The sequence below is a fragment of the Rattus norvegicus genome, chromosome 17 (assembly GCF_036323735.1).
Source record: "Rattus norvegicus strain BN/NHsdMcwi chromosome 17, GRCr8, whole genome shotgun sequence".
NCBI classification, from domain to species: Eukaryota; Metazoa; Chordata; class Mammalia; order Rodentia; family Muridae; genus Rattus; species Rattus norvegicus.
The window spans coordinates 78,684,840-78,700,900 of NC_086035.1; the positions used below are offsets into that span (position 1 = coordinate 78,684,840).

At 46.5% G+C, this 16,061-nt stretch overlaps 1 protein-coding gene across 10 annotated transcripts in view; it reads right to left on the reverse strand.

Annotated features, from left to right (window-relative positions):
• Frmd4a (FERM domain containing 4A) overlaps positions 1 to 16,061 on the reverse strand; it is a 590,863-nt gene that overhangs the window by 107,778 nt on the left and 467,024 nt on the right. For all 10 annotated transcript variants that reach the window (XM_039095788.2, XM_063276496.1, XM_039095786.2 and 7 more), the window contains one exon: positions 8,156 to 8,240. In XM_039095788.2, the coding sequence (XP_038951716.1) occupies positions 8,156 to 8,240 (85 nt within the window). The remainder of the gene's footprint in view (positions 1 to 8,155; positions 8,241 to 16,061) is intronic.

Consider the following 16,061-nt stretch of genomic DNA (forward strand, 5'->3'; position numbering starts at 1 on the left):
TTCCTGTTCTTCTTCAGCTTTTGAAACAAGATCTCGGGCAGTCCAGGCTAGCCTCAACTTGCTATTTAGCTGAGGATGACCTCCAGCTCCTGATCATCCAGCCTCCTCCTGAAAATTCTGAGCTTATAGAAACGGAGCACCTCACCCTGTTCTGTCTGTTCTGTCACCGTCTGCTCTTGCTGCAACGGCAGCGCCAGAGTTTGATACAGCACCAAAGTTGGTGCGATTAAGTCACGAAATAAAAAGCAATTTTCTGTTTATCGGCTACATGCCTAGTCAGTCACAGGTGACGGGAGGCGGTGGTAAAAATCCAGTCAGAAAAATGGGCATGCCACCTGTCTCTTGCCCGAGAGTGTACTTCACTCCATCTGCACATGGAGACCTTAGCTTGTGGCTCAGCTGAGATCGGTACTGAGACTTAGTACAATTTAACGGCAGTGGATACGAAGGGAGGAAAGTTACAAGGTTTAATTATGAGATTTACAACCACACAGCAGCCATTCTGAGCAGCAAAACTTAGGTCACCCCACCCACAGCAAATAAATATCAAACGACTCCTCTGACCAGTGCAATTGAAGGGTTTTTTTTTTTTTTGGATGTAGGAGCCGATTTTCTTATCTCTCCCAGGTTTTGTGTGCGAAGCAGATTAAAGCTAGAAGTTAAAGCAAGAGCTTTTGAATTTCCTTTGTACTCTTAGGGTCCATAATTTTCGGGAATCGTTCTTTCTAAAAGATAAACTTTAAAGGGACTTTAAACATATTAGATACATTTAGCAACGAATAATTCCATCTAAAGTAAAACTTAAAAAAGACATCAATGTATAGCCTAGTTTTTGTAGGGAGGTGAATGCGATGGCTATTTTTTTTTCTTTTTTCTTTTTTTCGGAGCTGGGGACCAAACCTAGGGCCTTCAAGCGCTCTACCACTGAGCTAAATCCCCAACCCCCATATTTTTTTTTTTTAAAGCAGCTTGTTTTATACGTTTGTGTGTTTACCTGAACGGGCACTGCTTGTGTTCAGGAGCCCATGGAGGTCAGAGATGAACATTGGATCACCTGGAAGTGAAGTTCCAGGAAGTTGTCAATCACCAAGGTAGGGCTAGGGACAAAAACTGGGTCCTCTGTAAGAGCAGCAAGGGCTCTTAACTGCTGAGCCATTTCACTGTTGACCAGTTTTTAAGCTTCTTTCTGTGTCTCCGTGTCTCTATTTCTGTCTGTCTCTGTTTGTCTCTGTCTGTCTGTGTCTGTGTCTCTGTCTGTCTCTGTCTCCCCCTCTCCCTCTCTCTCTCCCTCTCCCTCTCCTTCTCCCTCTCCCTCTGTCTGTCCTCAAATTTGCTAAGTAGTGGAGGATGGCCCTGAGCTGCCGATGTCCCGCCTCCACCTCCTGATGGCAGACATCACAGGTGTAGCCCTCGCATTGGTTTATGTGGTGCTTGCAATGGACCCTTGGCTTTTCTCCCCTTGGTTTGGTCAGCACTCTCGCCCAGTTGCCTGAACTCTTTTCAGGCAGAATCTTATTATGTAGTCTAGAGTGATCCCCCCGCCCTGGCCTCTCCTGAAGTTTGATTTCAGTTCTCACTGCAGAACTCAGGGGATGGAGGACTCACCTCGGTCTGAGTGTGGAAGAACTGAAGAGTCCATTGTCCCCAAATTGCTCCTGTCTTGTGTGACAGGTGGGTTGCCTCCTATGGGGTGACTAATGGACATCTCCAGTTGTCATGAGAAGTCACATTTGAAGAGGAAGGAGGCCAAAGAGGGAGGGTTTGGCAGGAGAACTCCTCTGGCTCACGAGTCTTTACCCAGAGAACACACAGTTTCTCGTTGGAATTTTCCATGGAACTGCACACATATTTCTAAAGGAGGCTTGTTCATCCCCTGAATGTGATTTCCCCGCACTGTCCACCTGTCACCATAGGCGGTTAAAAAGCATCACGAATGTTGGACAGCACAGCATGCAAGTCCCCCTTCTTTTCTCACCAAAAGTGTATGGTGATAGCCCTGCTCTCACAGGGTTTAGTTTTTTGCAAGTTGGGTTAAATTATATTTCCTCCCTGATTTTCTTCTAGAAGTTATGAGTGTGTAAAGGAAGAGAAAGTGAGAGACCAATAAGCAGAAGTGTGCTTTTCCACTCCTGGGAAAGGAAGGAAGGAAAACTATGTTTGTGGGTTGAGAAAAAATGACCAACAAAATGAAAGACAATCACCCTCCCCGCCTGCCTGCGGATTGAGAGGTGAGAGGCGGAGTCTCTGTAGATGAGTGAAGCCTCCTTGGAAGGAAGTTCACACTCCAAACGGAGGAGGAGGCCACCAAAGGTTGATATTTAGGTCCCTGTGGAAAGAGCTGCTTACATTAGAGCTTCCCCCTGGGCCGATGAGGCATTATTTTGACCCATGTTTTCAGAGCTTCCCATTAGCTTTTCCTGGCTCACTTGTACTATGAAGGACAGACTGGGATTCCTTGCAACAGATAAAGCCACCTAAGGTAGAAACAGATGGCAATGGAGGTTGACCCCCCCCCCTCTCTCTCTCTCCCTCTCTCTCTTACACACACACACACACACACACGCACGCACATGCACATATACACGAATACATACATGCAGGAGAGAGCATGGGTGGGAGTTGGGGGCTGGTGGGTGGGGGTGGGGGTGGGGATTCTATTCTACAGAAAAGGCAAATATGACAAATGGAAGAAACAGGAAGTTGAACATGCACAATAATGTAATTAGAATGATAAGAGATAGTATTATATTCCTAAGGCAATAAAGTATTTTTTTAAGACCATAGAGGCTACAGGCTGACCCCAGGAGTCCAATATCAAATATGTATTTTTATTTGTGTGTATGTGTGCATTCCAGGCATGTGCAAGCGCCCACGGAGGTCAGTAGAGGGCACTGAATGCCCTGGAGCTGGGGTTACAGGCAGTCATGGGGGAGGGGAGACAAAGTGGGTTCCTCTCCAGAAAACACTTTAACTGCTGAGCTGTTTCCAGACCCTAAAATAGGATATTTAAGAGCGCACACTTGCGCGTGCAAGAGAGAGAGAGGAAGAGAGAGAGAGGGAAAGGGGGGAAGAGATAGATCAGAAATACAAAGGCATCCTCTGAAACATACATACATACATACATACATACATACATACTACATATACATATACATACAAATTACACATCTATATGATGGTTAAATATATATGCTACATATACATATGTACATGTACAAACTACATATATATTTAACTATTATATATATGTTAAAAACCAAAAGAAGAGAAGAAAGGCACTGCTGACAGAAACCTCCCAGAAGACAATAAAAGCCAGAAATGGAAACCTGGACACAGGCTGCCCTAGCTTCTGCTTTCCAGAACTTCCAAGAAGAGAGGAGGAGGATAAGAGAGGAGGAGATAACAGGGAAATAATCCAGAAAGGATATGAGTCTCCAGAAAAAAAGTATCCACCCACCACATCCAAGAGATACAAAGACCAGCAGTCCCCAAATTTTAGATCAAGAGGAAAGCAGAGGAAAGCCGCAAAGATCAGCTGTTGGGAGCCGGCCTGGGTGGGGTGGACACACCATGGGCAGGTGGGTGGACAGCACCTGATATTCTGAGAAGGCTGCTCTTTGGTATTCCTACATCTAATCAAACTTCTCGGCCAATGGTTCTCAACCTTCCTAATGCTGGGACTCTCACACAGTTCCTCATGCCGTGGTGACCCCCAGCCATAACATTATTTCCGTTGCTACTTCAGAACTGGTATTTTGCTTCTGTTACTATAACAAGGGGGCAGTGTTCACATCAACCACAGCCGGCTGTAAAGGATGGATCTGCATCCAGATAAAGTTTGCATGGTGCACACGCACACACGCATGCACGCACATGCACCCTTGCAGTAGTTGATGACTTTGCATTTACCCAGAAGTTATAATTCATAAAGTGTGGTTTTACATCCAATCCTGCTTCTTTCCACAGTAACTGTTCTTTACAGTAACCAGTCTCTACACATGTGTGACTGATCCACGTAAGTATGGTATGGTGCTAGTCCTGTCACATGCACCCAGATTTGTTCAGGGTGTATGTGATGGGGCTGGTGCAATGTCATAGTGCCAGCTACTCATGTGATAGTCTCTGCAGGTGGGTGGACCTGCCCACAGATGATAGAGGGGTGGCATCTCAGATGCTAAAACCATCAGAAATCTGTGTTTTCCCACGGTCTTAGGCAACCCCAGTGAAAGGGTCCTTCCACCCCCAAGAGCTCCTGAACCACAGGTTGAGAAGCACTGTTCTAAGACGCCATGAAGGGTGGATAAAGACATTTTCAGACGCATAAGGATATCCTTTCTCTAGATTTACTCGGGGATGCTGTCCAGGAAAACATCAGTGTAAAACAAACAAGCGAACAAAACCCAGAAGGCAGATGACCCAATACAGAGCGGGGGTGGGGGAAGACCCAGACAGGAAGGTGGCCTCCCACGAAGACAGCTTCGAAACCCGCCAAGTTCATGTTGGAACAGGAGGGCAGATGGTTCCAGGAGGAAGGTTCAGGAAATCAATAAATAGCAACAGCAGTCACAGAACTCAAAGCAGAGATTGCTGACGGGTTGCCGTAACGTTGGGACTGAATATGAGATTGTATCTGGGAATCCGTAGGAACTGGGAGCAAAAGCCAAGGAAACAGAGAAGCCCAACAAGCGAAAACAAGACAAGGAATCCCTTTAGGTAAAACAACACTTTGCAAAAAAAAAAAAAAAAAAAAAGAATCCCAGCCGCGGGAGGATGCTTGGATTAGTCACAGTGCTGTGCTGATGATTGCTGTGGCTATGACCCAGAAGCAAACTCCTACGCTGAGAAAACGGGGAGAGGGAGAGTGTGGGTGGCTTCGGGGACGCCCTAATCCCAATCTGTTTTATGAGGAATTCAATAAATGGAGAAGGGACAGATTGGGGGACATCTTTAGAAACAGAGAGGCAAAGGGTAGAAGTAGCAGAACTTGGGTGTGGAAGAGGTGTCACATTTGCCTTCGAGAACGAGAACCATTTGCCCTTAATGGTTTATGGCAGTGTATGTGCTTGTGTATGTGTGGACAGGTATGGCGGTCCGAGGACACCCTGTGGGAGGTGGTTCTCTGCTTCCCCTCTGTGTGTCCTGGGGTCACTCGGTTTCCATGTTTGGAGACAAGCACTGTGACCTGGGGAGCCATCTCACTGGACTCCCTGTTTGTCTTTAAACTGTTTCCTATTACTTTAATAACAACACACACACACACACACACACACACACACACACACACACACACACCACACACACTTTGATTTGGGGATTAAACCCAGGGCCTCTCCCTAGTCACTCCTAGCTCTGATTAAATCCAGTTCCCGACTTCTTTAAATACATTTAAAAGAAGATGTTTCTTAATTTGGTTTTATGTTGTATGTGTGTTTTGTCTGCATGCATCTATGTATACCATGTGAGTCCCCGGTGACCCAGGTATGTGAGGTCTCTCGAGACTGGACTTACGGACAGCTGTGAGTGATGGGAACCAAACCTGGGTCCTCTGTAAGAACAGAAAGTGTTCTTAATTGCTGAGCCTTCTCTCAACTACCCTGCTCAGTATGGAAACTAGAACTTAATATTTTTAAATATAAATGGAAATGCAAAGAAGCAGGGTAAATATCTTATTTTACTTCAACAGCTTAGTTCTAAAACACTGTAGGAATTGGGCAGGTCTGTAATTCCAGCTGTTCAGGGGGTCGAGGCAGAAAAACGTAAGTTCAAGGATAGCCTGGACTGTACGGCGAGTTGAAGGCTAGCCTGGGTGACTTAGTGAGATACTGTGTTTAAAAAAAGAAAACGGCAGGAGAGCCCAAGATGTCGCTGAGTGGTAGAGCGCTTGCCAGCGTAGGTAAGGCACTATGCTCAACCTGGGGTCTGCAAAAGGCAAGCAAACAGGTAGGAAGAAAGACACTGTGAGGGAGTCTCCCAGGAAATAACAAGTGGCCTGATACTGAACTCTGGGCTAAATCAATATTTGGGGGCACGTCACCCTGGCTTCTGGGCTAATGTCTCAGGGTACACCTGGGAACATGTGGGTGGCACAGAAAATTATAGCCAGGAAAAATGTGTCCGAATCCAAGCGATTTGATCAAGTGTATGGCACAGTGCTACTTGTCTTAGGAGAGTTTCCCTAGATTTGGGCCGGGCTTGCAATATCACTGTTTGGTCAAAAAGGAAAATGAACCTTGAGGGTATTTTGGGGCAAACATTCATGTTTAGTCCGTGTCGGCCACAGCAAAACCTGAATATCTACAACCTCGTGGACTTCTGTTTTTCTGTTACAGGCTGTTGAATGTGGCTGATAGGGCACTGCTGTCTGGTCACTCCTAGTTCTCACCAACATTGGCTTCCTCCTTGGCAAAGTCTCAGAAGGCTCAAAATGAACACACAGCTCTGTTAGTAAAATCTGCGTGCTTGCAAATGAAAATATTTGGATGACTGAGGCAAACAGGTGGCCCTGAGACGTTATTCCATCTATACAAACTTTAGAGGACCTGTCCTCGGTCATTTGTTGGTCATGTTTGTGACCATGTTCCAGAATAGATTTTAAGAGGAGAGCCAGGGCTCTGGAACATTCCCTACTTTTTATTTAGGAAGCAGGCTGATGCTGGGGGCACCTGGACGTTGAAGGAGGCCAGTTCTGGAGGCCTGGCCGCTTGTGCCTGCTCTTGGGAAATCTATACTATTTGCTTCTGAGAAAGTAATCTTCTTGGTTTCTACAAGCTCAGCATGTATGACCAAGAGGAACTGAGCTACTCCAGGAAACAGCTTCCTTCCCCTTGATACATAGGTGGGCACCAAGCAGGAAGTGGTCTGAGCGCCCTTTCAGAAGCTCAGTGATTTCTAGTCATTTATTTTAGCTCATGTCTGCCACCTGGTGGACAGTGCTCACTTCTGTTCTTTATTTCTCAACTTTTAAAAAACCGAGCTTGGCCGTTCATTAAAAACAACCGAACCAAACCAAACCAAAATCTCACCAGATGCTTCTATAGTTTGAAAGGTATCTGGATATAGTATTATTCTTTCCACTTTACAATGAGAAAATTAGGGATTAGAGGAAGGAAGGAGTTCGAAACCTGCAACTGCAGTTACTGTCTTTTTCCCGCCAGTCAGCAAAACTTAGAAGACTGTCACCTGAGTCCTCTGGGTTTGAGGCCACCCTATGTCCTAGTTCATCAGTTCCCACCAAGTGAGGCCTTTCTGCAGAGGTGAACTTGATTTCCACCAGGCCCTCCACCATTCTGAATGTTGGGATTATCCCATGCAATCCAGGCAAAGAACTTCCCCAAGGGAAGCAGCAGCTAGCAGCTACCCCATTTCAGCTCTCCCGCTTCCAAGTTTGGTGAGCTACTATGGTGCTGCGAAACAGAATTTACTAAATATGAAAGTTGCAGGCCATCAGTTCTCCTTGGACTTTTCCAAAAGTATCCAGTGGCCACTTGACCAGTGACAGGCTCATATTTGAACTGGGCACACTCTGCAAACAGTGTGGTCTGGTGATTGCAGTTGGGCTCCCCTGAACCCTGTCCGTTAGCTGTGGAGGTCTCCCCATACCTCATCTTCCTCATGGGAGAGCTGTGAGGATTCAGGCCATTCACGTAAAGCTCCAAGCCTGTGCTTCGTGTGAGCCTCACAGGATAAGTGTATGACGGATAGATTTAACTGTCAACTTGACAGAACCATTATCACCTGAGAAGAGAGTCTCAATGCGGGATTGTTTAGGTTAGGTCTGTGGCCTGTGGATGATGGCCTTAACTAAGTTAATTGACATGGGAAGGCTCAGCCCACTGTTGGCAGTATCATCCCCTAGACAGGGGTCCTGAAGTGTAATATTAGAACATACAAAGCTGAGCTGAGCACAGGCAAGCAAGGGAGCATGTGCACATTCCTTTCTGTCTGATCTACGGTGTGGATATGATGGGACTACTTGATTACAGGCTTGGAGGAAGTCACGCTGTTCTGCCGGCGGCTTGCCTTACCTGTAGTTTATCACTTATTTATAGCAATTAATTTATACATGACTCTTCCTAATCAATAAGACTGACTTGTGGGAAACGTTTCGGTATTTTCTGTTTCCTTCAGAAAGTGAATGGGAGGAGCACAATCCTACCTTGTAGATGCAGGACTTGGCGTTCAGGAAGAAGAGCTCAATGGTAGCGTTGTCCTTCAGGTAAGAGATGCTTTCTATATAGAATCTGCAAGAGAAAAAAAAGCACGTGTAAGGCACGGGGGGGGGGTGGAAACCACTACAGCTGAGCTTGGGGGTTTTAGAGGACTGCGGTTTTCACTGCTGAATGAAGAGAAAGCAAAGGGGTCTCCAGTCTTGTTGCCGTTGCCTTCTTTGAGGGCACACCATGTCTTACACGTCCACACAGGCGTTTTCCTAAATATACATTCAAGGCCAATAAGCATATGAGAATACATTTTAGGTGTCACTAAGCACCAGCAGAATGCAAACCAAAAACCTAGTGAGATATCAACCCGTATAACTCTAAGGTTCTAAGATTCTTGATTTTCTACACAAGATTATATTATATTATATTATATTAAAAATTTAATATTGGGATTGGAGAGACAGCTCACCAGTTAAGAGTGTTTACCTGCTAGAGGTTCTTCCTAGAGGTCCCAAGTTCAGTTCCCAGCACCCCCAACAGGTACCTCACAACTGCCTCTAACTGCAGTTCCAGAGGGTCCAATGCCCTCTGGCCTCTGTGGGCATCTGCATATATGAGGTACACATAAACTCATGGGGGTGCACACACATACACATTAATTAGTCTAAAAATAGCCTTATAACACATACGGGAACTTCTGTATGTAATAGCAGTCTTCCTCTAAGGACAAAGCAGTTCTAACTAGTAAGCTATTCCATAATAAGAGGTGTGTGTATGTGCATGTGTGTGTGTGCATGTGTGTATGTGTATGTATGCATGTCTATGTGTATGCCTACATATGTATGCAATGTGCATGTAAACATGTGTACACATGCTTACGGAGGTCAAAGGACAAGCTTGAGTGTTTTTTTTTTCTTTTAAGGAACTGTCCACATTTACAAACAAACAAACAGAACACAATCTCTCACTGGCCCAGGCCTCACCAAATACGCTATGGTGGCTAGACAGTGATCCCTGAGGATCCAGCTCTGTTCCTCTGCCCACAGAAGTGGGCTTGTAAGCAAGTACAACCATTCCTGATCTCAGGTGGGTTCTGGGGGTCAAACTGAGATCCTCTTGCTTGTGTGGATAGACAAGCACTTTACTGAAGAACTGTTTTCACCAGCTCTTGGCATTGATTTAAAACCCAACCCCAAAACCTTTAAAATACACACCACAGAGGAAAGTGTGTGTGTGTGTGTGTGTGTGTGTGTGTGTGTATGTGTTTGTGTGTGCACATGTGCATGCATGTGCACGTGTGTATCGACCTAACAAGTATTAATAGACAAGCACTATACTTTCTGAGTTTTCATGTTTTTTTTGTTTTTGTTTTTGTTTTTTGTTTTGTTTTGTTTTTGGCTTGGTTTTTGGATTTTCAGTGATAGCACACAGACTTCCTGCACATAGATTTTAAGACAACAAAGCCATCACTTAGAGTCATCTGAACACAGGGGTAGACTGAGGCAGACTGAGCTGCTCCAGCTAAGAGGCCAGCAGCCTTTCAGGTCTATCTGTCCCACACTCCTCTCAAAAGCTTTCATGCTAAGTCTCTACAGGCAACTTGAATGGGGGTGTCATAGACCCGGGATAACCATCACGATCTCAGACCCTGAGCTAGCCTTCAACTTCTCCTTCCTTACCCGGTTCCCAAAGTTCTGTTCTGCTATTTATTTGTTTTTCCATCTTACTTTTAAAAAAGTTCTAATCGTTGTCAAGCTAGGCTTTTTAAAGGAGGCCTTGTTCTGCACAGTGGAGCAGCAGGCAGTGGTTCCACGGCTCTTGCAGTGACCGCTAACGTGCTTCCCTGAGAGTGGTGCAGTAGGACTGAATCCCAAGGCACAGCCCGAGGCTGGGATGAGTGTTCTTAAGGCTGTGACAGTCGTGCATGTTAAGCCAATTGAGAACTGAATTCTTATCAGATGGAGTGCATGGATTTCTCTCAAGATGAAACGTGCTGAGATCATTTAAGTTTGCTTTACACATGCCTTTACACACATCGATTGGGAGTTGATTAAATCCTTTAATCAGATAATGCACCCGTTTGGTCTAAGGATCCATGCAGGGTGTTTGAGTAAAACCCAGACTAGACTTGAAGAACACTGGTTACTTGGATTTTAGGAAATAGACAGGTAAGGGGGTTGTGGAGAGGAAAAATGGGCAAAATAAGAAGAGAGCACCCTGGCCATTCAGAACCATGATAATGTAAGGTCCCAGTTGAACCTTTTCCGGGACCTCTTGAGTGAGACTCATGGAGGCGGTGATGGATGCAAAAGCAAGAGGAGTTTAATCATTCTGACATGTTGGGGCCACCCCACTTCAAGGGGAGATGACCCTGAGCAGACTCTAACAGGGAGTTATATACCTTGCAAACAATTGAGGCAGAATTCAAACAATTGAGGCAGAATTCAAACAATTGGGGCAGAATTCAAACAATTGGGGCAGAATTCAAACAATTGGGGCAGAATTCAAACAATTGAGGCAGAATTTGCACGGTGGTAACTAGGCAGGGTACCATGTGCATTTGGTGGAGTGAGACAACTTTCAGGTCGACTCAGTGTAGCGTTCAAGACTTTCAGCTGGGAGTCAGGTAGCTTTGTGTGAGTTTGGCTTGCAGCTCTTCCAGGAACTAAACCAGCTTTTTCCTTCCTGGAAGGGAGGAGGTCCTTGGGCTAGGAGGTTTGTGGTGGGAATTTTCCTACTGACCCCAGATTGGCTCCGACTCTGGCTCTTTCAACGAACACTCTGATGGCGAGAATTCTGGGGAGGAAGTCAAACACCAGAGGTCTAACCTCAGGAATCGAATCTGTGTGACTTAGGGCACGACACGTAGCTGTAGCGGGCTTCTCTTTTCCTAACTGTAGAAGAGAGTGGGACTCAATAGATCTCCATGGAAGAAGTCTTTTTATTTTTACACACCAGGAATGGATTTAAACTAAAACAGCTCCCTCAGCCTCCACACCAAAACTGCAGCCAAAACTGAATTTAGTACTACACACCTGTAACCCCAGCTGTGGGAGGTCCCGGCAGGAGAAATGAAGCTCAAAGTCCTCCTTAGCTACATAGCAAGAGTTTGAGGGCAGCCTGGGCTACACAGAACCTTATCTCCAAAAACAAAACAAAACAACCAGAACAGCAAAAATCCCTCCTTGCAATAGAGAAACCGCACCCAGGCCAGTCCCATGAACCTCTCATCTGTAGACTGATACCCACCGCCATTTTACAAATGTGTGAAGAGGCTGCTGTGGTGAATGTGGTGCGGGTTTGTGGACAGCTGTCCGTGAACCTGGTGTCTCTCAAGAGCCGGGCAGGTCATCTCCATCAATGGACGACAGCAGCTTCTTGCAAAGTCAGGGTTGACAAAATTCCCAAGGATTAGAGAATGGTCCTCATTTGCAAAACCCTTGAGAGGGGACTGGTTGGTCTCTAGCTGCCCTATCTTTGCTAAAGGGAAGCCGGAATAACGAAGTGAGCGGAAAGAAGAGACTGTGAGGGGAACCGTGAGGAATAAAAGTGACCCGGACAAGGAAGTACTTTGAAAATCAAGCTATTTCAGACTCTACAAACGTAGACTTGAAATTATCACATAGTGGAAAGGTCACTGTCAGCCCTTGGAGGTGTCTGCTATTGTTCTGATGCCATTTTCTGTTTTAATAGTGAGACACGGACACAGTGGGGTTATGGCCAACTGTGTGGATATGAGACTCCACTCCTGCAAGTTTATGCTGGCTCAGAAATCACTTGACAAATGGTACACATGGCCTTTTCAGATGTGCTTCTGTTCAAGCTGGTCTACAGAGGGTCACCTCCACTCCCCCAAATGACCCCTCTCCCTCCATCCCTCAGCTTGAAAGTGCCCTACATAGGCCATTTCTATAGCTCCTGCTACCCCCGACTTCAGCTCCACTGTTCATGCAAACAAAGCCTCTCTACTGAGCTCCTGGGCCATTGCAGACAGGGCTCAGCACTCTTCTCTCAGCCCTGTCATTTCTGACAACTGTGGCCTCCTGGAGGGCTGGGGCATACCATGGTTATCTTTGTGCCTCAAGATCAAGTACAGAGCCTGACATAACTAACTGCTAACTTTGATGCTTAGCTGTCCTCCACTCTGTCCCATCTTGGTCAGACTTCCTTTCCTGTCACTCGGTCAGAGTATTGGTTTTTTTCTTGTCACTGTGAGGGAACACCTCACAGAAGCAACAGAATGGGGAAGGACTTGTTTGGGGTCGATGTTTGGTCCAGCATGGTGGAGAAGGCATAGCAGCTGAGCAGGCTTTCAGAATGGTTTGTTCATGATTTGGTAGCTAGATTAGGAAGCACAGAGCTCAGGCTGGAACTGGGGCAAATATATCCTCCAAGGTTTACCTCCAGCCCCATGTCACAAGGGTTCCACAATGTCCCCGAATGGCAGCACCAATTGGGGTCCAAATGTTCAAATAAACTAGTCAGGGTGTGTGCAAGCATGTGAGTGTGTGTGTGTCTGTATATGTGTCTGTGTGTGCATGTGTGTGTTAGTGTATGTCTGTGTGTGTCTCTCTGTGTATGCATGTGTATATGTGTGTTTGTGTGTATATCTATGTATGTGTGTGTGAGAGAGTGTGTATCTATGTATGTGTCTGTGTGTGTGAGACTGTGTTTGTGTCTCTGTGTGTAAGTATATGTGTATGTGTGCATGTGTCTGTGTATGTGTGCAGTATATATCTGTATGTGTCTCTGTGTATGTGCAAGTACATGTGGGTATGTGTGTGTGTGTGTGTGTGTGTGTATGTGTGTAATTCAGATTTAAGCCACATCAACAGAGAAAGAGTAAGAACAAACGATAACCAAAGTGTCATAAAACTATAGGTGTTGGGGGGGTCTCACCCTCCACACAGCCAGGCTTCGTGTTACTTCCCGTCTCTTACTGTCCACACAGACAGTGGTTAAAGCAAGGCTGCTGATTGGCTTGTATCTTAACGATAAGAAAATCACCTCCCAGGCCCGACAGGGAGGGGTTACCACTATAGTAATTTTTGAGTGGAGATCCACAGGGTCTGAAATAGCCTAATTTTCCAAGTCCGGTGTCTTTATCCCGTTTGCCTTAGCCCTCAACTAAAACATAGAGAGGTTCTTCGTGCCCCCCACCCTCAGCCCCTGCTTCCTCCTGAAGAATATTTTATGAGAACCCAAAACTCATTTCTCCCTTCAGTGTTGTATTAATGGAGAAATAAATGAGGCGGCAGCACTGCTGTCTCAGGCCACCGTTTCCACTTCCACGGGTCTCTACCAACTGACAGAAGACCCCAGGGAGGGTGCAGAAATGACAAGCATGTTCTGGGAGAGGGGGAGGGAGGAGAAAGGGAAGGGGGAGAGGAAGAGAGGGAGAGGGAGGGGAAGGAAAAAGGGAGGGAGAGGAGGAGGGGGAGGGAGAGAGGGAGGGGAGGGGGTGGATCTTCCTTTGACAGAAATTGGAAAGCAGTTTCCTATTAACCTTTATCACCAAGACATCAGACTGGAAACTCCTAGAAGCTCAAGGCCTGTCATGTGTTTGCTCATAACCTTGGATGTTTAATTCATCCTGAACTTTTCTATCACAGAAAACTGAAGGGAAATGTCTGGATGAAAACAGACCCGAGACATCTCCATTCACACCCTGGGCAGACACAGGTTTGGGGAGATTTCTGGGGAAGCGAGGAGAGTTGATGGTTTGCATGCTAAGTTGAGATCGTCCTTTCCTCCCTCCCGCTCTGGAGAAAACCGAGTTTGGTTTCCTGCTTTTATGAACGGCTGGTCTGTGTTCCTCTGTGTCACTAGGGGGCACTGTTGCTCCTCTAAACTGCCCAATGTAGGGAAGGGATGGCTTTCAGTTTACAAAGAACCTTCTGAGTTTCTGAGTGAGCCAGGGGAAAGGAAAGACCGACCCTTCCTTTGCAAGGGTCTACACAGGCAATCCCAAGTCTGTTCTGCATTAACTGCATCTTTACAACTCGGGAGTGTCTGAGCCTTGCTGTCTCCAGAGTTAGCCAGTTCATAGAGCTAGTAAGCTGTTATGATAACCAGCTCTAATTCTCACTTATGACTAACAGGCCCAAAGCCTCGCTTCTACAACCTCTGCTGACTCTCAAATGCTGCTGCTTCTCCTCTCACGTTCCCCTACTCTTCTGACCAGAGACGTGTTCCAGATGACATGGCAAAGTCCCTAGGTCACCAAGCCTGTTTACCCAACTCATCAATGACTTTCCATAGGAACCTCAATAAAGAATACTGCTTTCTTTCCCCTTCCCCTCCCCCTTTGCCTCCAGACACTCCCAGCACCCAGTGACGTCACCCCTTCTCTCGGTAGCTGTCACAGGCCACTTTTCAACACTTGATCTGTTGGCTTCATCACACTTGAATAGCAAAATCAACACCTCTGTGTACATGCACATGTGTCTGTGCAGGTCAGAGGGGAGCGAGGCAGAGTTGTTTCTCCTCCTTCCACCTCCTGGGTTCCAGGGACAGAACTCAGGCTTGGCTACTGTCAGGACCAAAGGAGACTCCATTTCCCCAGATTCTGGTGGCTAGACAAAAGTCAGCATTCCTCAGGAACGCAGGAAGCTGGTTCCCCTCTACCAAAGAGCCATCCCCTTGTCACTGGTGCTTGTTAGTAAACTAAAGTGTATGGTGGCTCCCAGGCTCCCAGAAGCACAACTACCTGTTACAATGTCAGAGCCCTTGCTGTCTCTTGTTAGCATCCCCCTTCTTCAGCTCATGGGCTTCCCTCCCCCAGATACCTCTCTCTCTCTCTCTCTCTCTCTCTCTCTCTCTCTCTCTCTCTCTCTATCTCTATCTCTCTCTCTCTCTCTCTCTCTCTCTCTTTCTCTCCCCCTCCCTTCCTTCTCCTCCTCTTTCTTTCTCCCCCTCCCGCCACGGTCAAGTCCAGTCTGACGGCCATGTTCTGTCTACTACATTCTCTGCTCTGTGCTCTTCCGGATGCTTCTGGCTGTTTTCTTCCTCATACCTGTACTGGAAAACCTTCCCCCTTAACCATAACTCTAAGCTGATCATGCTTATGTAGCGGTCTTACCCCTCCTCCAGCCATCTCTCCAGCCCTCAAAATGTATATCTTAAAATAAGTTACTTTCCACACACGCCAGGGATGATCCTAGTGCTTTCTTTTGCGCTGAAAGGAACAACTGTCCAGGCTGAGGTCAAAGCCAGCCAGGATGCTCTGTAAGCTCCAGGAGCCATGACACAGCCACAGTGGCTCAGAGGACTTGGTACTCGGTGTTTTATCCCAGTCTGAAGTGGGGGGTATGCGTTCCATGCTCACTGCTCGAATGATTATGCATCTGGACCTGTGTGTGCCTGGGGGACTGGCACCTCCTCTTTAGCTCACAGAAGCTTTGAGCTAAGGCTGTAACACACTGACCTCAATCTAGCCAGATGACATCAGACAGTCTCTGCCAGGCCCCTGCCCCTCTGCCGCTCTCTCGAAGCTACCTCATGGCACTTGGGACTCACTGAATATTTACAGCAAATGTTAATTAAACGGGCCAGTGGTTTCATTTTGTAATGAACATAAATGTCACATTTGGAACACCGACTTTCAGCAGCAAAGAGGGGCGATAATAACTCGAATACTAAGCGGTGGGTTTCTGCAGCCAAGTGCCTCTGGTGTTCAGAATTTCGAAGGCTTTACGTGTTGACTGGGGACCCAGCTGAACTAAGGTGTTAGCCCGGGCACCTCATATAAGATCCATGCCGCCATTGTTCTTTCAAAGACAGGAAGTAGCAACTGTTGTCCTCATCAGGGAGAGAGGCATCCTCAGGGCCAGCCAGAGAATCTTCTTCTAGATAATAGCCTTCCTGACGGCCCCTTGTCGCCAATTTCCCATTGTTTATTTC